The 24,835-nt window shown below is 35.1% G+C and overlaps 2 protein-coding genes across 2 annotated transcripts; both read left to right on the top strand.

Moving 5' to 3' along the window:
• The first annotated feature begins 239 nt into the window (after window positions 1-239).
• On the top strand, window positions 240-17,183 carry LOC117904101 (probable receptor-like protein kinase At5g61350). Its single transcript, XM_034816621.1, has 19 exons — window positions 240-584; window positions 861-962; window positions 3,388-3,470; window positions 3,624-3,708; window positions 3,806-3,892; window positions 5,802-5,863; window positions 6,018-6,208; window positions 6,294-6,354; window positions 6,813-6,990; window positions 8,539-8,577; window positions 8,688-8,749; window positions 8,918-8,954; window positions 9,956-10,005; window positions 10,091-10,160; window positions 10,439-10,514; window positions 11,695-11,774; window positions 11,854-11,922; window positions 12,210-12,260; window positions 14,143-17,183. The coding sequence occupies exons 1-19, from the start codon at window positions 453-455 to the stop codon at window positions 16,852-16,854; spliced, it is 4,227 nt and encodes a 1,408-aa protein (XP_034672512.1). The 5' UTR covers window positions 240-452; the 3' UTR covers window positions 16,855-17,183.
• Window positions 17,184-22,862: 5,679 nt separating this feature from the next.
• Window positions 22,863-24,785, top strand: LOC117904673. The gene has a single exon (XM_034817402.1). It carries the CDS (start codon window positions 23,055-23,057, stop codon window positions 24,033-24,035), a length of 981 nt encoding a protein of 326 aa, XP_034673293.1. The 5' UTR covers window positions 22,863-23,054; the 3' UTR covers window positions 24,036-24,785.
• Window positions 24,786-24,835: the final 50 nt, after the last annotated feature.

Below are 24,835 nucleotides of genomic sequence, written 5' to 3'. Positions count from 1 at the left end.
TATGAAAGTTGAAACATATAGAAAGAAAAAATAAGGAAATGATGATTTTTTTTCTCCATTATTGAAAATAGATTAAAAATTAATGAATTATTTTTAAAATTTTTTTTCTTTTTTTAATTTTGAAATACAATTTGAGGGATGTATTTTTTTTTTCTTTTTTTGGTATTATAATGTAATAAGACAGTGGAATCCAAAATGGGAAAAGAAAATAGCGGAAATTTTGATGGGATTATCCCAAACTCTGTGTGTGGAGCCAACCGATTCCAGCAGGGGCCTGTGTGTAGAGTGAAAGGAGGTGATGGAGAAATTAGACTGAGGGATACACGTGTAAAGCACATATGTGGCTTCTCCGAAAAACCAATAGTCATAAAAAATTCAAAGACTCTTGAGACGTGATTGAATGTGGTCCGTGTATGAAATGAAGGATTGTGGGGAGAACACGTAATTGATTCATGCTATTACACTCGCTCTCTCTTTTAGTGTTTTCTGACTTCTTCCATACCTTCACTCTCCCAATGTCTGCTGGTGCTTCCTCTTCTGGCTTGCCTTCCGACGACTTCAACGATGTCGAGGACTTCAATTGGGTTTGTGTTTTTAACCTTTGTTTTCCGAGATTTTTGTTGCAGTTTTGTTGTTTCGTCAATTGGGATCCGTGGGGATGGAAAAGAGAGAGGTGGGTTTGAATTAAAAATTAAAATTGACTAGCTGATGGAGTTGTTTTGTTTTTACGTTTTCTCTTTGTTCTGGAGTTTTTGTTCGGGTTCTGAGAAAATTTGGGAAGAATGAAGGAAATTGGGATTAACTGATTTGTTCTGGAATTTGTTTTTTTTATTGGCTCTGGGAATTTGATTGAAATGCAGGTCAATGAAGGCGAGGGACTATCGAAGCGGGACCGATTTCCTGAGTTGTTGGATCTCGTAAAGAAGGGCAATCGTGCGTTCCGAGAAAATCGAATGGAGGAGGTGAAGTTCTTTGTTTTTTTAATTTATAATTTTATTTATGGCCCTTGTTGCACTCTCCTGGCAGTTCAGTTGCATTCATTTCCCTAACTTGACATTTTTTTTTTGTTAATGTAATTGAATTTGAAACTAAAGAACACCCATCCTGGATGCAAGTAGAGAATTGTGTCATTCCATTGGGCCTTTCCAGGCCAACCATCCTAGCTAGCCTTTAAAATGTATTGTTAGGTCAGTGAGAGTTTCAGAAACAAGAATTTAAAAATGTGGAAAGAAAAGACTACATGGAGCTGCCTTGGACGCAGTGGTGATGTGGTAGTGGCTTGGCTTCTGTAGGCATCCCTTGAAGCATTTATGCTGAACATGAAAATTATTTTATTATTATTTGGATTGAACAACGCAGTGGTGATGTGGTAGTGGCTTGGTTTTCTAGACTGGGTGGGTTAAATTTTGGGACCATCTGGTATCATATGTGCAAGAACGGACAGTTCCAACAGGTACGGTGAATTGATCATTTGATCCCTTTTAGGAAATGTGGAATTGTGACATTATGTCATGCTTTGCAACCGGTATCTAAGTAAAATCCACTCTGGGGTAGTGTTCAACTCAGCCCTAAATCTAGGTCGCACTTTCTGATTTGTAACTACAGAACTTTGCTTTGGCCCCTTCTTCCTACCATGTGCTGGCTGCCTTCTAGTCCAGTTGCCCTTTCTTCAGGTGTGGACTTAACTCCTTTTGTGACTTAAGACTTGAGATGCGGTCTTAACTTTGATGATACAAACCTAAGCAATAGAAGGAGATCACAGAATCAGTGCTTTTAAACCATTTGGAACTGGAAGCACGAGAACTTATCAAGCATTGATGTTTTAACTGTTTCCAGAACTATTGTTATAGTGGCATTGCGTGCTAAGATCCCTGATATTGAAATCACACACAATTCCTTAAGTCACTGAGATTTTGGCGAGGGTGGTTTAATTTTAAGATGAGTTGCTTTTCTTATCTGACTTCCTACTATTTGTTGTCAAAGCCATCACATGTAATGAGTTTGAGGGTTTTAGCTACTTGCAGCAAGAGGTTTATTAAAACCCCATTACTAGAGCTATCTAGTGTGGTATTGACTTGTTTAGGAGTTTTTGGGTTTGGTGTCTTTTGTTATTTTGATTTTCTTCTATTGCATCTTTGGAGATCCTTAGAAGACCTGGATTTGGTAATATAAGTATGTCCTTTCATATGGTTATTCTGGTCAGAGAGATCTCAATTTGAGGTTCGTAGAAGAGTAGGAAGAGCCGGCAACAGTTTTGTTGTGTTTACTGGTTAAGATGTAATTCTATACCATGAACTTTTGTCATCTTTATAAAAATTCCTGAATGTCTGTATCTAATTTTAATGGGCATGGCATCAACATCTTGACAGTTGCATATATCCACTGTTATAGTTTGGTTCTCCCTAATGTCTTCTTCTTGAGATTTAGTGCTGAAATCAAGTATTACTTGTTTCACTGCTGCAGAAAATTAGAATATGTCTTATAAGAAGAATCTGTGAATTCATTGGTGCTGAGAATAAAATTCAAGAATTATTTGTGATAATTTGGGAAAGAACTATCAAGATGAAAATTTCCCAATATCTTTTCAAGAAGTTCATGATTATTTGGAAAATCTCAAGCGTATTAGAATTCTAATTGTTTTTATTTTAGTTTTTTTATTAGATGCAAATTCTAGGGACTAGAAACTGTTAAGCTACATTCCATAAATCTGGTTATATTGCATGCTATTGATGCAACATATTAACAGATTTTAACAAAAGAAAAAAATAATAGCAAGAGCAGGCCAATGATCTTGTCACAAAATATTTGGGTTCTTTCTTCTTCTTTTTTTTCTTTTTTTCTTTTTAAAGAATGGATGGAAAAGTAAAAGTTTGTCATCTCAATGCCAAATGCCAGAGCCATGCCCCCAGGAATTCAACAAACCAAGATGTGAAAATGTTAAGGATGATTTGGAAAAACCAAGAATAACATGAACCCAAACTATCAACTTGAACAATGAGGATTGGGTGCATCCAAATCACCACCTTGAACAAGATTTAGAACCACAAGTAGTGCATTCAAGTCTACAGATCAACATGCAGGTTAAGGCTCAGAATGACAATCATTTCATGGACACTAAGACCTCAATAAGAAGGCAATAGAAAGTTAAATTGAAGGAAATCCTAGCTAGCAACTTTATATATGGAAAAGCATCCATATCATAAGAGAGTATTAACCAAATGAGATAACAAAACTGATCAAGCATAAAACTCAGCCAAGAAAGGTTCTTAGCAAAGGAAAATAATCAATTCCATGCATTAAGGAAATTCCAGCCTCTCCCAAACTCCAAAGACTCTTTCCACTAGGCGTTTGCTACCTCCCTTTCTGATCAGCCGGTTTTTTGTTCAGGCGATCAATTGTTACACAAAAGCCAGTAACATCCAGCCAAATGATGCTGTTATCCTCAGCAACCGATGTGCTGCTTATATCAGGTGATTTTTCTTCTTATGATTATCTTGTAAAACCGGTTTTGTATCTTGTTCCATTTGTTTCTAGATGCACTCCTGCTTGAACATTTTCTGCATGATATTTGTTTAAAGTATTGTAATGAATTCGTTGTACTCACAACATTTTCTTTTAATCAGGATTAGCGACTTTCTTAAACAAAGAACTCCAACAGATTCTGAATATAGACCATTGAATGGGCTGGATCCTACCATACACGCTGAAGTATTACTTTTTTGCCTATATTATAGGTTAAAAAGAATATCCATTTTACATTTCATTACCTTTGCCTACCTCAACAGTTATTTGTTCATCATCTCAGCTTGCTTTAAAGGATGCCACAAGGTTGGTGGACTTACGAAGTAATTCAGTAAAACCATACATCTTCAAGGCTAATGCTCTCATTTTGGTAAGAATTGATTTATGAATTTTTCCAAATGATTCAGATGTAAAGAGGATATCCCATAAGTGTCCTTTTCAAACCAAACAGCCTATATGCAGTTTTATCCGATATACACACACATTTATGTAATATGGATGTGGTGAAGAGAAATTTCTACATGGAAGCACATTTGGTTATTGTAAGCCTACTTTCATAGCCTTGGTTATTTCCAAGCTTACTTGGTGCCACTTGGGCAACATTAAGCAACTTGAGTTAAAAAGTTAGCCTGATTTGAACAAAATCTAGACATAGTTTGGAAGAGGTGTATTGCCCTATAAATGACACAGATTTTCAAGGTCTCATCTGAAGTGGAATGGGTAAATGAGGCGACCCTTGTCTATAAGTAACTTGGAAGAATAAAAGAAGGTTTCATAGGTTCTGCGCTGAATCTTCTCATGTTCTTTCTATGCATGTCCCTTTATGTAGTGTTCCAGCCTATTTAGGTACTCTACTGCTCTATACGATTTTGGTGGTTCTTATACAACCCTGGAGAACCCTACAATGTTCCAAGTGCAAATAAGGGATTTTTGAGCAGATTTGATCAGTGTGAGATTATGATTTTGTCATTGTATTAGCAGTGGATCATGGGTAAGTGGAAGCTGGGATGCTTTAGGTTCATTTAGTCAGAGTTAAATGATGTCAAAATCATCTAAAAAGGCATATGAATTGATACAAATGCACCCTAGTCTGTAAAATAGAAACTCCAATCGATCTCACCTTTCTATTTAACAAGAAAGAATGGCTCATGAGATATGGAAATGTGACAATTTAGAAGCAATAATGTAGACTAATGGAAGTGACAAGAAATGCTTTATCTGCTAGGAAGGTTCTTGCATTTTTCATGGTTTGGAAATTTGTATTCTTATAGTTTTTGGTACTTGTGTAATTTTTTTTCTTTTTGTGATACCCAGCATCAAAAGATGCCAACTTCATCTATGGAAGATAGCATATTTGTATGCATGAGTTGCAACTCACAACCTTGTGCAAAATGAGTTGAAACATTTGGTTTATGTTTATAATTAAGGCTTTCCTGTACAGTTGGTTTCGTTATGAATTCATGCTGGAGAAGTTTGTCTCATAAATTAATTCATCTTAGAAGTACTAATCTATTTCAGCTCTCTTTCTTTAGTTATATTCCTGACAATAATATTCTGCTTTCTGAGGCATTGCTCCATTAGTATGTGTTGAACTTTTTCTTCATCTTCTTCTTCATTTTTTTTTTTAAAAGCTTATATTTTGAACAGAATCTTTTTTACAGTTTCTTCCTATTCCTCTCTCTCTCTCTCTCTCTCTCTCTCTCTCTCTCTCTCTCTCTCCCTCTCCCCAAATATTATTCCTCATTCTCTTTAAGTAGAAAGTGCTTCCTTGAGGATGTTGTGATAAATGAATGGCCTGTTGAGAAAGGATGGAATTAGAGAATTTTGTAAGAAGTTAAAGTTAGCACCGATTGATGAAAAGATGAGAAAAGTCTCTTAGATGGTTGGTTCGTGTCTAACAAAAGTTAATAATTGCATCACTTGGTTCAAGTTGTAGGCACTAAAAGAACTACAGAAGACCAAGAAGATAGGATATGGCTTTGGATAGAACAGATGTGTAAAAAAGACAACATTAGTTGGCCCAAGTAATTGGCATAACACTTTATAGAATTAGAGTTATTAGCAGTAAATTTTGTGTCTATATGTGCTTACTATATTCATTTTAAGATAATGCTATGTGCTATTTCTATATTTAATTTAAGACAGTTTTTATCTGGTGCTCATATATGGAATAAGAAGATGACTTTCATAAGAAGATGACTCTATTGTTTTTGTCTTTGATGTTTGCTAGTTGGATATTGTATTTATTAGTTAACAATCACCTGCTTGTGAGTTTGCAGTTGGAAAAATATGATCTGGCTCGAGAAGCTATTCTTTCAGGCCTTCAGGTTGACCCTCTAAGGTAATGTATTATCATGCAATCCCATCTTTCCCAACCCAACCGCCACACACATCAACCCAAAATCAATGTAGATGTGGATTATATTGTTTGTTTTATATTATTGGCTATACAATCTCATGTTAACTTTTATGTGTTTGTTTATGGTATTATGTAGCAATGCTCTTCAGGTTTCCCTTCAGAAGTTGGAGAAAGCAACAGCCAGTCTAACCCACAGAGGCCGTGGGAAGCCAGAACGTAGTGATGACTTTGATTGTACACTTTGCCTTAAGTTATTATTTGAACCTGTAACAACTGCTTGTGGCCATTCTTTTTGTCGCTCTTGCCTATTTCAGGCAATGGACTGTAGTGAGTGTCTTGCTTTTTCTCAGTCTTTTTTATGTAAATTCATCATAGTTCTTTATTTTGCTGACCCTTGTACAAAAAATTCCAGGTAATAAATGTCCACTATGCCGAATGGTTCTTTTTATCAATCCTAAAACATGTTCAATCAGGTGAGTTCTTTACATTTTAATGATCAACAGAAGTGTTATATGGGAAACTTTATTCTTCTACCTATGCTATTTTCTGTGAGTCCATCTAGTTAGTGTATGAGCAGCCATCAATTAGGAGACTTTTGCAGGCTGATACATCATGTGGCAATTTAATTTGTGGATTTCATAGTTGACATTAAGATTTTGACCATCAAGGAGAAAGTAGTTAATAGAAAAGGAGTTATGACATTTTATTTACTGGTGGGTCAATTGGAACGTAGAGATCTGTTTTGCAAGACCCTTTCAATTCTAGTGTTGTTTCCTGTGCAGAAAATGCCAGTTATAGAATACAAGTCAGTGAGCTATTCATATTTTCTTAAATTTGTAACAAATGCATGTAATTTTGTTGCCAATGTATGTAAAAAAGAATATTCTTTTTTTTCTCTGTGAATAACGTCATGGTCACTTGGATTTTCCAGTGTTACATTGAACAATATAATACAGAGGAACTTTCCAGAGGAATATGCTGAAAGGAAGTCAGAGCATGAAAGTTTAACAAACTTCGGCTTTGATCTGCTGCCTCTTTTTGTCATGGATGTTGTTCTCCCATGTCAGAAGGTTCTCTTAAACATATTTGAACCCCGCTACAGACTTATGGTGAGTTGGTCTATTGATTTCTTTTTTCTACAATTTGGCTGTATATCACTATAATAAAACTAATAAGCACATGGAGACCATGGATGCGGCTGTACATTCATGAACTGGGTTATCCCAGCCTGACTATTTCTATGAAAATTTCACTAATTCCTTGCAAGCTTAGTCTCATACCCTTGGTTCCTTCCAAGTACACTACGAAACTTTACACAACTTCAAACACCAATTGCAACCTAAACCCACTCCAGACAAAGTCTAGGTCAGAAGATGGAACTGAGCAAAGGATGAGAACACTGGGAGAAGTTTGAGAGACCGGAAATTTTATTGTACTAAAAACTTTTACTGCCTTTCAAGTGAGGTCCCTTGTATTTCAGTCTCCCACCTCTAATTGATTGTGTTCATTGAGTTTTATACTGATTTTGGAGTTTCTGGATGTGGCTATTGTTGCCATTTATCTTGATCAATTGAACTCTTGAAGAGATGTATGTCATATTTTTGTTACATCTATTCCACACTCTGTTGCTGCCGCGGTCAATAGTTTCTCTTCTCCTGCTTGTTGATAAAGGGAAGGAAATAAGAGAAAGACCACGTGTCTTGGGCTAAAAAAGAGGATTTGGCTATTTGTGTATACTGTGAAGCCCAAGTTGTTGTTAGTGGATTTATTTTCAGAAATGGTAAATTCTTGTCTTAACTTGTTTATTTGAAAAGAATGAGGCAGAACTTAAAAATGAGAAAGGAAAGGAAAAGAGAAAGAAAAGGTGTAGTTGGGTTAAGGGAAGCAAGACCTTGGCTGTTTGCTTCTATTATCGAGCTCAATTTTTTTGTTGGGGCTGTATTTCAACCATTGCATGCTCTTAGCTTATGAATTCCTTATACTTTTTGGTCTACCATCTATTTTGTTGAGTACAGAAGGCTGTGTTATGCCCTTATGATTTGAATGGGTTAGCACATTTCATTTTTCATTTTATATAGGTTAGGTGTTGTGTTCTATATCCCAATTGTGTCTGTTATGTGCCTCTATATTCTTCATTCAAAATTTATGTTATTGCTAATACATTGATTTGCATCATGTATTAGAAGATATACACCTGGTGGACTTCTTTTTATTTTGTTTTATTTATTTATTTTCTGAACCATATTGATGAATATGCTCGAAGTATTATAGCTTCCTTTTCCATAAATACAATACCTTATTAACATCATTCATCTTTTTGGCTCAGCTAAATACATGTAGACTAGTGATTGGGAAATTCTTTCCTATTTGTTTTTGGGCAAATATAAGGATACCCTCTGTGGTCAAGCATCATTTACTATTCTATGGCATTGTTGTAAGTTATAGCCTAAGGTAGACTAAAATACATGTTTAGACAAGAAGAGGTGGAGTACAACAGAAAGGAAGTGCATCCCAAAGATAATGATTGATGGTGCATTTGTTTTTTTGTTTAATTTTCTATCAGAATTAGTGTTTGTTAAGAGATTTACATAATCTCCGTTCTTTTGTTCTCCTAAAACTTAGTTGGCTAATCTCATGCCTTTTTATTTGAACAACAGGTTAGGAGGATAATGGAAGGAAATCACCGGATGGGAATGGTAGATTATCATGACTGGTCCTTTTCTTTCCCTTTTCGTCCTTAAGGTATATTGGATGGTCCTACTATTCCTCACTGTTAATTGGTGTGGTTTGTCTATTAATTATGTAGGTTATCATTGATTCTACAACAGGTTTCCCAGCTGAGTTTGGTTGTGAAGTGGAGATTACTGAGTAAGTGTTCAGTCCTCATACATATGTGTGTGTGTCTATATATATATATATATTTTAATTTTATTTTATATGCTTTCCATTCTTCTGCATGTAACCATATAACATGTGTATGTGCATATATATTTGTTTTTTTATAAATCAGTTAGTTTTCTTTTTGTATTTATGTAGATGTGATCCACTTCCAGACGGACGTTTCTATCTAGAGGTGATCACTTCCTTGCTTGCCTTTTTCAATGACAATGAGTTAATACTAGGCAGATATAATTCACAAAATTGTTTCTTTAATTGCTTTATATATGGCTCCAGATAGAATTAGATGGCTTGCCAGCCACAAGTAATTGGGATCTAGGCTTTGTTGAGTTTTGCATTCTTTATACTATTGCAAGCTTTCTATCTAGATCTTGTTATAAGGTAAGAGGCCCTTCAATTTGTAAAAACATAAAAAAAAATTATTGGTCATAGGTAGCTGTAGTGTGGAATGTTATGTGCCTTTTCTTTACTTTAAGGGTCTTATACTTAATGAACCAATGTGGCCCTTTTTTTGTAACGAGGGGAAATTGTATCTGAGAAATAGTTTTTAGAAAGAAAATTTGTCTCTTTTTGCTACTTTTTGAACTTCTTGTTAATAATCAGGTTCATTGTTTTTTGCCATCTCATCATGCAAATAACTTGGCAATGTGTACCTAACACTATTTTATGCTGATCAGCCTCATCCTATTGGATTGTGTCTCCATTGCAATTTCAGATCCTGGTTAAACAGAGTGCTCCTGTATTTATTGCAAGAAACTGTATTTGGAAAGCAAAATGAGGCAAAGCCTTTTTCATACATGTCCAATTTTTGCTTATTAATGGCCAAACAGGAAGATACAATAAAAGCATCAGATTTTTCTTATTTACAGTGGAAAACATATGTTTCTAATTGAAATATTTGGTTAATCATTTATATGTAAATTGTTGGATCAGCTAAGATTTCCTACTAATATAATATAGGGAAAAATGTTCATGATCCTTCTCTCTTGAAGTTTGGTTTTACAATAGCAAAAATCCTTCTACTTGATCCAAACATGAAAGAAAAAAAAAGAAAAAGTGCTCCCATTGGGACTTCCATGATCTAGCTTATATTGTTTTCTGAAGTTTATTTTCTTATATATATATATATAGGCTCTAAATAGATTTGGGTATTTAATAAGATACAATCTCATGCAGGTTGAAGGTAGGCGAAGATTTCGCACAATCAATCGTTGGGATCAAGATGGGTAAGTTTTATCATCATTATCATATATTTGTGTTGATTTCCATGGTTATTCATATGATGGAAAATTTGTGTTTGCGCACATGTAGGTATCGAGTTGCTGCAGTTGAATGGGTTCAGGATATTCTTCCACCTGATAGGACAAAAGAACAAGTAGATGTAAGTTTATTGCAACTTTGGCTTTGTGTGAGTGTCTTTGTTTCTTTTCCAAGGATAAGGGGAATGCATCCACTGGCACACCAGGTTGTTTGATATTCAAATTTTTATTTTTCTCATTGAATTGATAGTCATCTTCTGGATGTTATTGTTGATGTGAAGTAGCCTAGCACCATAGTTTATGGCCATGAATTTTGATTTTCATGTATATCAAATGCATCATGCCCCTTTTTTGTTTCTATAATGGTGGTATCAATGGATTAATTTCTGGATGCTTACAGTTACAGGAAATGTCAAGTAATGCAGCTAAATATGCTCGGTTGTGGATAAAGAGGGCAAAAGAAGCAGCGTGGCAAGGTAAAACTCATATGAGAATGAATCTTGGATTTTGTGTGGCCTTTTATTGGTTGTTGCTTCTCTAATATCATTGCATCATTATTCCAAGTTATAATTTATGCCAAAAATGCTATCTAATCAGGTCATGCTTTCAAATTAATCTGGGAAATATGAAAAAAGTAAAAATAAACACTCACACAAATAGATGGTAATTTGGTTGGAAAATTTATCATGGAAACTATCTATTTTTGTTTTAGTAGATGTTTGGTAAAACTTAATTCTTATTACTTAATGACTTATTTTGACATTAAGTTAAACTATTATTAAGTTATTAAATTAAAACCTGTTACTTATTTTTTTATTTCTAAGTATTAAAATTGTTTGGTAAAGTTACCTTAAAATTTATTCAAAATCATCAAAGTGACACATTTACCCTTATTAATTTTAATTAATATTTATCCTCATTGATTTCAACTCATATTTATTTTCATTAATTTTAAACAATAAATTTATTGTAAAACATTCATATTTAAAGTATTATAGATACATAAAATAACTATAAAATATTTATTATAAAAAAATAAATAATGGATGTGAAATCATAATTCTCGAATATACTTTCACTAATATGGGAAATGAGGCAAAAAAGATTAGAGATTAAGAATAAGTTTAACTATTTTGACTTAATACTTAAAAATAACCTTAAGTAATAACATTAAGTTATTTTGTCAATCATGCTTAATCTATTTAATGACTTAAATTAAGTTATTAAGTCATTAAGTTGATTTACCAAACACCCTCTAAGACATGAGCACATGAGAAATCATGATTCAGTTGGTTTCCATATTAACATTTAAAATGCCTCTCTCTCTATGATCCAAGTTACCAAATATATATATGCTCTGAGTTACATAGGTGGAAATATTTCTTGAAAATTTGAGGGGAGGTTCTTTCCAGCACCTTTGTCCAGATTGAAATAGCATGTACATTAATTCTAGTCATCACACTTTAATGCCCACTGTTGTACTGTGTCTTCATCTCCAGGAAATGATTTCTTTTCCTACAAAAGAAGCCTAAGAAATCTCCTTTTATGTACTGTATTATTTGCTATTGCACAACTCTGAGGATGGTTACCTCCTTTCTTCCTGCAACATCTTGACTATGCACTCCTGCAGTTCATAATGGGAAATTTTGTGTACAGATAGAAGACGACTTGCTGAACTCTTTCATGCTGAAGCGATGATGCCCACACCACAGGATCCTGAGCTCTTCAGTTTTTGGGTATCCATGTCTATTTTGTTCAATTCATATATGACATTTGTGATTTTATATGCTATTCCTGATGTATACTTGGCTTCAGCTTGCTGGTCTATCAAACCGGAGGCCACCAGAAAGATTGGATCTCCTGTATATACGAGACACAAAAGAGGTAGGTATCGAACAATCCAAAACTGATTGAGAATTGTGGAATGTTTCAGGAAGATAGTAAAAATATCTTTCTCACATACTGCCATTACACAATATTACAATTTAGAATGTACCTTACCCCAATTCATTGTAAAATGTGAATAGTGGGAAATGATAATAAAATGCTGTGAATGCTTCCCCTTGTTACTCCTTACCATTAGGGCACCATGATCATGGGACAAGTTGAACACATGATTTGCACATAATTCTGCTTTTGTTGATCTTTTCTCTTTTGGATTTTCTCCACAGAGGATAAGGCGTGGACTCATTTATATGAGAGATGCAGAACAGGGCTGTCAAGTGCGATGAGAGAAGTTGTATCAGTTTTCAGAATTTGGTTATTATGATTCAATATAACTGTAAAAGAAATTCATTCACCAGGGACTCTATATTCTTTGATCCACATATGAAGAACATTGTGTGTTCTTTTTTCCTTTTTCTTTTCGCATTTTGATCAAATGTAAGAGATCCAGAGCATCAGTGTCGTGGATCCTATTTTTGTTGTAACAAAGGATTAAATCTGAATCTGTATTGGCAGGCACTCAATTCTTTTATTAAGCTTTGTCTCACCATTTTTTTTCTCCTTAGATATTTGTTCTTCTGGTGCTGTCTTTACTTAATTTAGTGTGTACTTGAGTTGTAGCAATTGGAGAAGCCTCAAAATCACCCTTGTCATGATCCGCCCCCTTACTACTCAAATTGTTGACCTTTTCCTGATCCAAATTTGCATTCATTGCTCCTAATTACCCTATCTTTTGCTGAATTTTCAACTCAGATATAAATTTTAGAAAGGACAGCTTGACGGTAGATGGAAGAAAAGAATAAAACATCCTATTTTGAAGATTTTTTTTTTTTAAAAAATATATAAACTAAGGCTCTATTTGGTAATTATTTTGAAAAAAATTGTTATATTTTGTAGAACAAAAGTCTATTTGAAAACTTAAAATATTTTTAACTTATTTTTTAATATTTTTAAATATGTTTTAAAAATAATTTTTATATTCAATGTTTTATTATTAATCATTTTACATGTATGTATAATTATTTTTTAAAACAATCTTCATAAAATAAGTAAAAATAATATAAAATAATTAAAAGATGTTTTCTATCATATTCTCTGTTATTAAGAATATAAAATAAAGAATAGTTTTTTATATTTAGAAAAAGACACTTGACAAGCAATCATTTATACATTACATCCTAAATGTTATTTTCATTCTCATAATAAAAATACAATGCAAAAAAAAAAAATTATTTCCCTTTGAATCTTTTTTATAATTATTTTTGAAGGTTTTCTATTCTTTAAAATAAATAAAAAATAAATTAAGAAAATACTTTGATAATTAAAAATATATATATATATATATATATATATATATATATATATATATATATATATATATATATAGTGTTTTTAGAGAAAATCTTTTAGTAGTTTTTTATTGTTTTAAAAAATAATTATATAAATATAAAAAATAATGAAAAATAAAATACTTTTTTTATAAATATAGAAAATTTCCTCCAAGGAAGCCTTTAATTTTCTGATTTGAAGTGTCCATTTGGACTTTTTTTTTAAAAAGAAAAATATAGTGAAAGGATTAAGGTTAGAATTTTAAATTTTCTAAAAGGAATTTTTAATTAGCTTACCAAATATATATCAAGAAGTGGAAGCAGCACCGACTTTTGAGAAAATAAAAGGCATGAAGGGGTGTTGGGGTCAACCTAGCGCTCCAACACTGCAATATCTTAAAGAGGGATTTGGGTGGTGAGGAATTCCCAGATAAGATAGAGAAATGGAAAGTCGCCCATTCCCCCTCATTCCCCCAGCTGGGTACGCGGTATTTGAACCTCCATGTTGGTTGGTAGTTAATGGACAGATCAAGGAGTTTGGGCCTTATAGGTGCACCGCACACATCGCTCCCAGTTCGCTTCATTCAACTCTTTACCAAGTCTCCTACCTTTACTCTTCCATACATTGGTGCAAGCACGTCCTTCTCCTTACATGCTTCCCACAATCTTCCTTCTCTCTCCCACTCTTTCAAGCATTTTTCGGAACTCAAATTTCTCCAAAACCCCACGTTCACTATTGAGTTTCTCCTCCTTGCATGCCTCAAAAACATACCATCAACTTTTCCAAACTTTCTAGCTTTCTTTCCCTTGGAAAGACTTGCTCCTGGCTTAGCCACTCTATGTGTGCTCTTCCAGCACCACCACCACCATCACTACTGTTTTGACGCCACCATTCTTGATAGCGTGGTGCGAGGTGATGGGAGGAGGAGATATGTATGGGGTGTCGGTGCCTCGGACCTTCTCCTCCCTCTCCCTTCTTTTCCTTTCTGTCCTCCTCTTCAGCTTCACAACCCCCACTGACGCAAAAGATGACAATTCTTCTTCCTCTTCTGCTTCTTTGAAGTACACTCCTGATGATAATTACCTCATCAACTGTGGCTCATCCCATAGCACCAGGCTTGAGGATGGCCGGACTTTCAAGTCTGATCCTGAGTCAGCCTCTTATCTTTCGACCAATGAAGATGTGCAGACTACTGTGAATTCTATTTCCGTTAGTGACTCTTCTTCTATGCCATTGACCTTGTATCTGTCTGCAAGGATCTTCCCTGATCAATCCACCTACAGTTTCTTCATTGCTCGGCCGGGCCGGCATTGGATTCGACTTTACTTTTATCCACTTCTTCACCCTCTGTATGATTTAACCGCTGCCGTCTTTACTGTCAGCACCGATAAGGTTGTCCTTTTACATGACTTCTCAATGAAGGATAATACTACGTTGATGTTTAAGGAATACCTTGTTAACATCTCATCCAACAGAGTCTTCCTCAGGTTCTCTCCCAAGAAGAATTCTTATGCATATATCAATGCTATCGAGCTTGTCTCTGCGCCTGACTCTCTGATCTCAGATTCAGCGTCTGCAGTTTCACCAGTTGGGAATTTCAGTGGCTTGTCTAATTATGCCCTAGAGATATCTTATAGGTTGAATGTTGGAGGGCCAATGATAACTTCTGCAAATGATTCATTGTCCAGGACATGGGAACCTGATAATGAGTTCATGACCTTCCCACAAGGGGCTCAAAATGTTTCTGTTTCTCCCAAGATTATTGAGTACCCGGAGGGTGGGGTCACCCAACTCATTGCCCCAAATTGGGTCTATGCATCAGCAGACGAGATGGCGGAATCCGGTGTGTCAGAGCCTAATTTCAACCTCACTTGGAAGATGAGTGTTTCTCCAGGCTTCTCCTACTTGATCAGGATGCACTTCTGTGACATTGTGAGCAAGAGCCTCAATGACTTATACTTCAATGTATATATTAATGGGATGATGGGCGTGTCGGGTCTTGACCTCTCGACCCTCACCTCAGGCCTTGCTATTGCTTACTATAAGGATTTTGTGCTCAATGCCACAGCCATCACAAATGGTTCCATAATGGTTCAGGTTGGCCCGGCTTCTAACCTTGGTTCAGGCCAATCAAATGCCATTCTTAATGGCTTGGAAGTCATGAAGATGAGTAACATGGCGGGAAGCTTGGACGGCTTATTCAATGTTGATGAGTCATTCAAGGGGAGTTCAGGATCAAAGAAAATGAAGATTCTTGCAGCTGTCGGTTTGATCATGGCCATAACAGCAATGCTGTTGCTTGGAATGGTTTTTTTTCGGTGGCAGAAGAGGCCAAAAGACTGGGAGAAGAAAAACAGCTTCTCATCATGGCTTCTACCTCTACATGCCGGCCAGTCTAGTTTCCTGTCCAGCAAGAGTGGATCCCAGAGATCAAATTTGTATGGCTCTCACAAGAGCAAGAGTGGTTACTCTAGCTTTTTGTCCTCCGGACTTGGTCTTGGTCGGTTATTCTCTTTTGCCGAGCTTCAAGATGCGACCCGTAATTTTGATGAGAAGGCAGTGATCGGTGTTGGTGGATTTGGGAAGGTGTATCTTGGGGAGTTGGAAGATGGAACCAAGCTTGCCATTAAGCGAGGAAATGCCAATTCAGAGCAAGGTATAAATGAATTTCAAACAGAAATACAAATGCTGTCAAAGCTCCGGCATCGCCACCTTGTTTCACTTATTGGGTACTGTGATGAACAATCGGAGATGATCCTCGTTTATGAATACATGGCTAATGGCCCGCTTCGTGACCACATCTATGGTTCAAACCTGCCCCATCTCTCTTGGAAACAACGGCTGGAGATCTGCATTGGTGCTGCTCGGGGGCTGCATTATCTCCACACTGGTGCGGCACAAGGCATAATCCACCGGGATGTGAAGACCACCAACATTCTTCTGGATGACAACTTTGTCGCAAAAGTTTCGGATTTTGGCCTCTCAAAAGCTGCTCCCACATTGGAACAAACCCATGTGAGCACAGCCGTGAAAGGCAGTTTTGGATATCTTGATCCGGAGTACTTCAGGAGGCAGCAGCTCACAGAAAAATCAGATGTTTACTCTTTTGGGGTTGTCCTTTTTGAGGTGTTGTGTGCTAGGCCTGCTATAAATCCAGCACTGCCAAGGGAGCAGGTTAATTTGGCTGAGTGGGCAATGCAGTGGAACAGGAAGGGCATGATAGAGAAGATAGTTGATCCTCATATAGCCGGCACTGTCAGCTCGGGATCTCTGAAGAAGTACGTGGAAGCAGCAGAGAAGTGTTTGGCAGAACATGGGGTGGATCGGCCCTCTATGGGAGATGTATTGTGGAACTTGGAGTATGCTTTGCAGATGCAGGAGGCATCCTCACTAATTGATCCTCTGGATAGCAGTGCAAAGCTTATTACTTTGGAACCAGGCAAGGAGGAGCCTAAAGGGGATGCAGCAATCCCAGTCAGTAATGATTCTGAAGTAACAGTAGGGTCTCCCCTATTTTCTCAGACTGGGTTTCAGGGAAGGTAAAATCCAGAGGCAAGAAGATTTGAATACTATTAGTTTCACTTTGGCAGAAACCTTGATGCAGTCTGCAGAAAAGGGCACAAGTTCTGAATTGATCTTAAATTCCTTTCAGCTCTCACCTCTTTCTTCACAAAATCAATCCTAGCAAGACACGTCACTTGAATTTCTATTATGGATTTGGTTCTCTCTAGATTGTGTTATGCGGAATGAAATTTCTTTTTCCTCCTTTCAAATGTTTTTTTTTTTCTCTCTCTTCTTTTTTCAAGGTTTATTGGTTAATGTCTCAATTTCCACTTTATCAATCGTATTGTCTCTCGCTTGTTCTCCACTTCCTTCAAAAGTGTTTTCTAGAAGTACCGTCAAACGGATTGTTCATGCCATTATCTACCAAAAAAAAGGGGGACATATTTGTTGGACACTAGCATAGTTTTGATTGGGCCTGTGGAAGCCATCAATCATGAGCTACTGAGATGCTTAGATAGGGATGGCAATGGGGTGGGTCATTTCGGGTATCCGCCCCGCCCCTAATGGGACGAGATATTATTTTTCTAAACGGGTATGGGATGGGTTTGAGATTTTTTTTTAAACCCGGGGCGGGTTCGGGTATTGCTCCGCTCCGCCCCGACCCAATTATATATAAAATTAAAATTAAATTTTAATTTAATTTAAAATTTAAAATTATTTTAATTTAATTTTTATTTTATTATTTTTAATATATAGATAATAATAAATTATTTTTAATAAAATAAGTTATAAAAAATATAATAATTTAATTATTTATAAAATATATTTATTTTAATATAATTAAAAATTTTAAAAGTAATTTAAAAAAATTAAAATTAAAATTAAATAAAAAGTTAAACGAGGGTATGGGAATGTAGCATACCCGCCCGCCCGCCCCGCCCCGTTTAATTTTTTAAATGGGACGGGGATGGGAATTGCTTTAAATAAATGGGGCGGGGTTGGGAGGGGCGCCCGCCCGTAGCCATCCCTATGCTCGGAGCTGCCTCTGAAAAAATTGAGGACACGAATGGGCCAGAAGTTAGCCAATGCCCAGGCCCAGGACCAGGCCCATCCTCGGGCACTGGGCTACTATTGGGTTCCTTAAGTTAGGCTTGACTTACAAAAGTCGGGAACTACGAATATATTTTCCTTCATACGATTCACACTCAACTGAAATCCAGCCCAATATGGAAATGGGCTTTGACCCAAGTTCTTGAGTTTGACCCAATTTCCCTATTTATGAGAAGCAAACTTGGATGGTTTTAATCTGCATGTGTGGATTTTGAAAATCTTGAGTAAGAATTTGAGGGAAGGAAAAATACGAGGAAAGGATAAACGAAAAAAAATAAAAATTAATAAATTCTTTTTTCATATTTCTTTTAATTTATTCTACTTGTTTTTTCCTTTTATATATAAAATTAAAATAATTTGTAAATGTATAAAACTTTAAGGCTATGTTTGGTTTCTAGAAAATTCGAGGGAAAATGTGAGGAAAAAAAAATAGAGAGGAAAAGTAAAAGAAAAGAAAAAATAAAGGAAAATATAAAATAAATTCAAAATCAATAAATTATTTTTATATGTTTTTTCAAACTCATTTCACTTAGTTTCCTCTATTATATAAATATTAAATAATTTTAAAATATATAAATTTTTAACTAATTTTAATTATATTTAATTTTCTTTAAAAAACTTTATGGTCAAACCAAACATGAAAATACCATTTTTCTTAATATTTTTTTTTTCTTTCCTTAATACTTTTCGAGAACCAAATATACCTTAACTAATTTTAATTATTTTATATTTTTTAATAATAAAGCCAAATATGATAAACTCATTTTTTTTAATATTTTCCTCGAATTAAATATGACGTAAAGAAATGATGAAAAATAGGAAATCTCCATTGAAACTCCAAAGTATTAACAATGATTAGGCCTATCATAATAGAGTATAGTCTAAAGAAAATGTCAATTTAAATCCCAAGGATTAGATAAGGGATGAACAGAATGTGGATAACCCAAATGTCCCATCTCACATTAGACTTTTGATATTCACCACCTTAGAGTATACGGTGTTATTAATTTTTATAAGAAAAAAACAAAAGTATATTAAGCAAAGCATTAATGTACAATCTACTTTTGTCGGCAAAGTACAGGCATTTTGAGAAGCATTAACTTAAATTAATTTATCAATTATTTGGATGATGTAAGATTATAATCATTTTCATTTTTATATCTTCTAAAATATTTTATAGTTTATTTAGTAGTACAACATGCATAAATTTAAAGAGGAATTAATTCTTTACATGGTCAAGAGAATTGACCAAGCATTGGGCTAATCTAACCCAACCATTTAAGTTGAAGTTTTATCTAGTTTCAAGCATTTATATCCTCATCTTTCTCAAAATATCAAATTTTAGTCATCCATTGGATGTATAAGAAAATAAGGTTGTTGACAATCATATTAAATTAGTTCATTGTCGTACTTCACAAAAAATGTAACCAATCAAGTTATATGTTATTGTAAGAAAAATTAGGTTAATCCAACTTATGATAATCACCATAGATTTATAAATTGAAATAATGTGAATATAAGAGATAATTATATTCAAGTATATAATAAAACATAAAAACAAAAACAATTGTATATAAATTAAGAGAATAAGAAAAAGATAATGCAAATACAAGATTTTTATAGTGATTCGGCACAACCTGACCTATGTCCACTCTCCTCTAACTTTAATCTCAAGCTTGAGGTTCCACTATTTTAAGGCTTTCAAACCAAGTCTTCAAGTAATACAATTAGATTATGATTTCAATCCACCATCTTGGACTTTTGGCTCTAAGTACCCTCTACATTTCTCAAGAGATACCCCACTCTTGAATAACTCATCAAGTGATACTCTATACTTAAGAATCTCTAAGTGATACCTCACACTTAGATTCTTTCTCTCAAAGATATACAAATAATTTCACAAAATCCTACAAAAAAACTTTAGGGTCAAATTATATAAGAAAAACTATGATTGAATGGTGCATTAATGGTATGCAAATTTTAAAACAATGGTTCACTAAAAAATACTCTTCTAATACTCAAATATATTCAAGAAAGGTTTAGAAAGGTTAAGCTCATGAAACAATAAAGATTGAAATCTTTTTATAGAGGAAAAATATCAAACTAGTCGTTGAGTCTTCGACTAGTCGAGTTAAGGGTCGACTGATTGACTAGTCGTTAGCATTTAATGTTTGGCGGGTAACTGTTGGATCTCGATCACCCCTTAACTAGACCTCGATCGGTTGAAGTTCAACCTTGACCAATTGAACAACCATTCTGAAAGAGAAAGAAGGTTTTTTTTTTGCACCCCTCGACCGGTTGAGCTGGGGGTCGACCGGTTCCTTATTCGGTTCAACCAGTTAAACCGTTTTTGGCTCAACAACCAACTTTTTCAATTTAAAACATTTTAAACAAGTTCGAAAAACATTTAACACAAGGTTTTAGTTGAAAGCATGAAATCATCTAATTTTAAATGAGTTAAAATGAAAAAAAAAAAAAAAACTCTTAGATGATTTTGGTGTAAAAGTAAAGAATGTAATGTATGAAAATCTTAGTATACCAACAACCTTACAAAGAGATCATATGAAACTTGAGTCTTGAAAAACACTTCTCTTTAAAGTTTTTTTTTTTTTTTCTTAATGATTTCTCTTTGGCTTGATTTGTCTTTGTAATTTCCACTTTAGAAATCATTTTGCCTAAATACACTTGAAATATAATCATTAGTTCTAAATCTTATTTTGTTATCATTAAAATCGAGATTAATCAAACTTTGATTTCACAGTTATGTTATCATTAATTTAATCATATTACTTTATATGTTAATCTCATTTTTTTATATTGTGGTCTCATTATTTGTATATATATATATATTAACCTTTGATTCTATTATTTGTATCTTATGACTTAAATTTTGTTATATATTTTTAATATTTATTATTAAATCTTTTGTAGGTACCAAGTCGATCCCGAGAATTTTACCCATATCATATTATGGGAGTTTATCATGGATCATTTGAATCAAATGACTTCTTCTATCATTTTCACAATTAGCCCGTTTTGACAAAAGACCAATCAATTTTCTTCAAATGTCACCCTATATATATAAAGAGACAAATTTCATATAAGCATGACATAAGTAAATCTTGAATCTTAGAGACGTAAGTGATAGTCAGTGGACTAAGAAAAGGTTGTAAACTTACCTTTAATTTAAAGGAATATATCATTGTAAGATAGAATTTTAGTGATCAAGCAAAGTCTCAAAAGTTGGTCTAAATTATTTAGGGATGCTTCTTAATCCAACTCCACCGACTATGTAACCCTTTGTTTAAAAAACAATATATTCCATATACACGTCTCTATTTGACCTTTAAAGCTTGAAGTTTTGTGCATCTTTGGTAATGGGAGCATTCCCATTTGGCTTGTTTTATTTTTTTAGATAGAAGATTAATCATTCTTAGTTAGGGGGTCACCAATAATATGGACCCTTTAACAATACTAGTAATAGAGAGGCCATCCTTTATTATTCCTTCCACCATTAAACAACAAATTAAAAATGTGGTTATAGCAAGAGAAACATCCCAACTAACCATTTTAGGTCAAAAGGGCTATGCACCCACCCCATCATACCTCATCAACTTTGTGGGTATTCACCCACTCCCATCTATTATTAGGTTGGGTCTTCTTCCTTATATGCCCATCAACGAAGATTATATATATATATATATAACTCGTGTACAAGATTATGGGATTCGAAAAAATATATACATGAATTCATTTAATTATTGATAAATTTTCGGTACTTACTAAGAATGCACCTTTTAATGTCATAGTAGAACTCAATCGTGAATACGATTGTGAATATAAAATTAGGGGATATGAAAAAATTGTATACATGACATTATTTAATTGGTGATATATTATAGTAAAACTCGATCATGAATATGATTATAAGTATAAAATTATGGGATTTAAAAAAGCATATACGTAACATCAGTTGATTAACGATATATTTTTAATAATTATTTAGTAGAACTCAATCGTGAATATGATTTTGTTATATATTGGGGTGTAATAGATGTTATTTAGGCCTTCATTTCAAGTGAAAGAGAAGGTGTTGATAAATCAAATGAAGACAAAGGTGTATCATTCCATGGTCTACTCCATTGGTATCTGCAGGATATCCTTTTTTTTTTTTTTTTTTGGTGGGTATTATTATTATAATTTCCTTGCAAGGTAAGACTCACTATCCTTGACAAACACATAACAAGAGAGAAAGCAATGGTCCAACGCCCTTGAATAGAGCGTGATCCACACCCACCACCATATTGAACTTGGAGTGATGGATTTGGAGAAAAAAAAAAAAAAATCTTTTCTTTTCAATGGAGGCCAGTGTCGGTCCAAAATTTTCCTTCCATTTTCCCTTCTAGAGGTGAGAATAAAGTGGAAAATCCTCCCCATTCCTTGATAAAAAATGGGTTGAAATTTCAAAGAAAGTAGTCATTTTTCTCCCCCTAAACTCGGCTTTCAACAGATGGGAATTGTATGTTTGGATGCTAAGCAGGACAGCAAGGAGAGAGTAAGATGGAAAGGCTCCTTATCCAGAGTGATTGGAAGACATGTGCCACACATGTTAAAAAGGGAATTGAGAGTAACATCAAAATTAAATAGAATAATTGGAGTGATGGAATAAATATAGGAGTGAATTAGAAGGTACCCAAAAACAGAGAGTCTAGGCATCAACAAGTGTGATACAAGGTAACACATTTACATAAAGAAAAAAAGGTGAACTTTCCATGATTTTTTCTCTTTCTTTTTTTCACTTTGGACTACTCAACTGAGGGTGGAAATCCCAAAGACCAAAACTCCATTGTGTCCAAAAGACTTGACTGTTAACAACAAAGCTCAAACAACTCCCAACAGCAGCAATGTTCTGTTAGTTTTTAGTTGTTGGCCAATCTATTCACCCAAGGTACCAACCTTTCCAAACCCCCCCAAGCTACCATAAAAAAGAAGTGGGAGAGAGACCTATTAAAGAAAATCAGGAATGGGAGGAAACTTCAATACCTTCTACATTTCTTTCATATACAAGGTATAGGTGAAGCATCCATTTCGCCTGCATCAACATTTCAGTGGAGAGGCCTTCAATTCCAATGGAGAGAACAGGGAGGATTATGAGAAGATCAGTCTACACTTTTCTTCAACAGTATCAGTTCTTCACCTCAACTGCAGCCCTTCTTGTGCTCCCCTTCTCTGCCTCAATTCTCCTCTCACAAGCCTTCCTACCCTTCTCCTCGCCTCTCCTACCTGTAATTCATGATCGGTTGCAGTTTCTTTTTAAGGCTGCAGGGTTCCCTCCTTCATCCCAATTCTTCACCGTTCTCAATTTGAAGCTCTCTCAAACCATTTCTTCCTCCATTTTCACTTTCCCATTCACCATAGCTTTCCTTCTCATTGGGAAAGCATGTATAATTCAGGCTCTCAATCACAATAAACCGGGTTTTCCACCTTCCTTTTCTTCTTTCATATCCCTTTACTGCCCCCTCCTCATCACCTATATTTGGAACTCATTATTGATCCTTTCTGCAAACGCCACAGCCTTTTCTGTTCTCTTCATCGCCTTCAATTGTCTGGAAGGATTGGGATACTCTTCTCCCAACTTCGTCCCCTTCCTCTCAGCTGCAGCAGCCATCCTCTACTCCATCATTCTGGCCAATTCTCTCATAATTTGCAACTTGGCATTGGTATTATCAGGGATGGAGAGGTGTGGAGGATATATTGCAATTCTCAAGGCCTGTGTCATGATTCGAGGAAGAACATCAACTGCATTATCATTAGCTCTGCCAATTAATCTGGCCTTGGCTGCAGTTGAAGCACTGTTCCAATACCGGGTTGTAAGAGCTTATCATATTTCTGGGAAGCCCAGATCTTCCATCGCTTTAGAGGGGCTGTTCATCGCTTACATGTACTCCCTCCTTGTAGTGCTTGATACTATTGTGAGTTGCATATTCTTCAAAAGATGTAAGAGAGGTTGCTGGACAGATCAGGATGGTACACACTCTTACCGCATTGAAATTGCAGAAGAGGGTGGTAAAGCTTTCGAAAACACAAGAATTTCAGAGGAACTTCCATGAATTGCTGTGTCAGAAGACAGAAATCCACAGGGCCAGGTCTTTGGTTATTGAACCTTCAAAGAGAAGGCTACACAAACCTATACAAATAAATACAGGTTTCTGCAAAATTAGTTTCTGTTGCTTGAGGGGAAGCCCTGCAACTTCACCACACAAAGATCCCAGTCGGAGGAGCTTGAGGAAAATTGGAAAATGTAAGCCAATTTCCCACCCAGATTAAAATTCTAGGGTGGCATGGCCTATAAAGTGTGAATGGAACTTGCAAAGGCTTTTGTTAATCATCTTGATTTGGGGTTTGTTATGTTGCCACATGTAATAGTGAAAATGGCAAGAATGTAAAAAACCCACATAGTATATCAACACAAAAGTGATCAAGAAATGTCAGTTCCCTGATATCTGGTCCTGTTGGTTGATAATTTTCGATTGATTAATCAGCTTCGATGTACTTCCTGAATGAACCCGCAAACAGTGGAGGAGTTAGGGGAGAGAGACATAGTGAGGTAAACCCATAAATAGCAGCGACATGAACCAGTTTGAGGAAAACAAGGATTGGGCTTTATTAGCTATGCACTTCCAAACTAACCAGGACAACTCCAGTTCCCATGTGCTGCAACGTGGGCTAATGAAATCCTTTTTGGCTGATTCAAGACGACTAGACGAGTATAAAGGCTCCAATTTTGACGCGTTGTTGTAAAGCTGAAACATGGGGCATTTACCTTCTCTCCCTTGAAAAGGAAGGTTGGGTGACATTTACATCTTTTCTTCCTTTTTTAGTAGTAAATAGCAAATGTATGAAGAATGGG

The sequence above is a fragment of the Vitis riparia genome, chromosome 17 (assembly GCF_004353265.1).
Source record: "Vitis riparia cultivar Riparia Gloire de Montpellier isolate 1030 chromosome 17, EGFV_Vit.rip_1.0, whole genome shotgun sequence".
In the NCBI taxonomy this organism is placed as follows: domain Eukaryota; kingdom Viridiplantae; phylum Streptophyta; class Magnoliopsida; order Vitales; family Vitaceae; genus Vitis; species Vitis riparia.
Note: the sequence above shows the minus strand (reverse complement) of the source record. Positions and strands in the feature narration are given on the sequence as shown.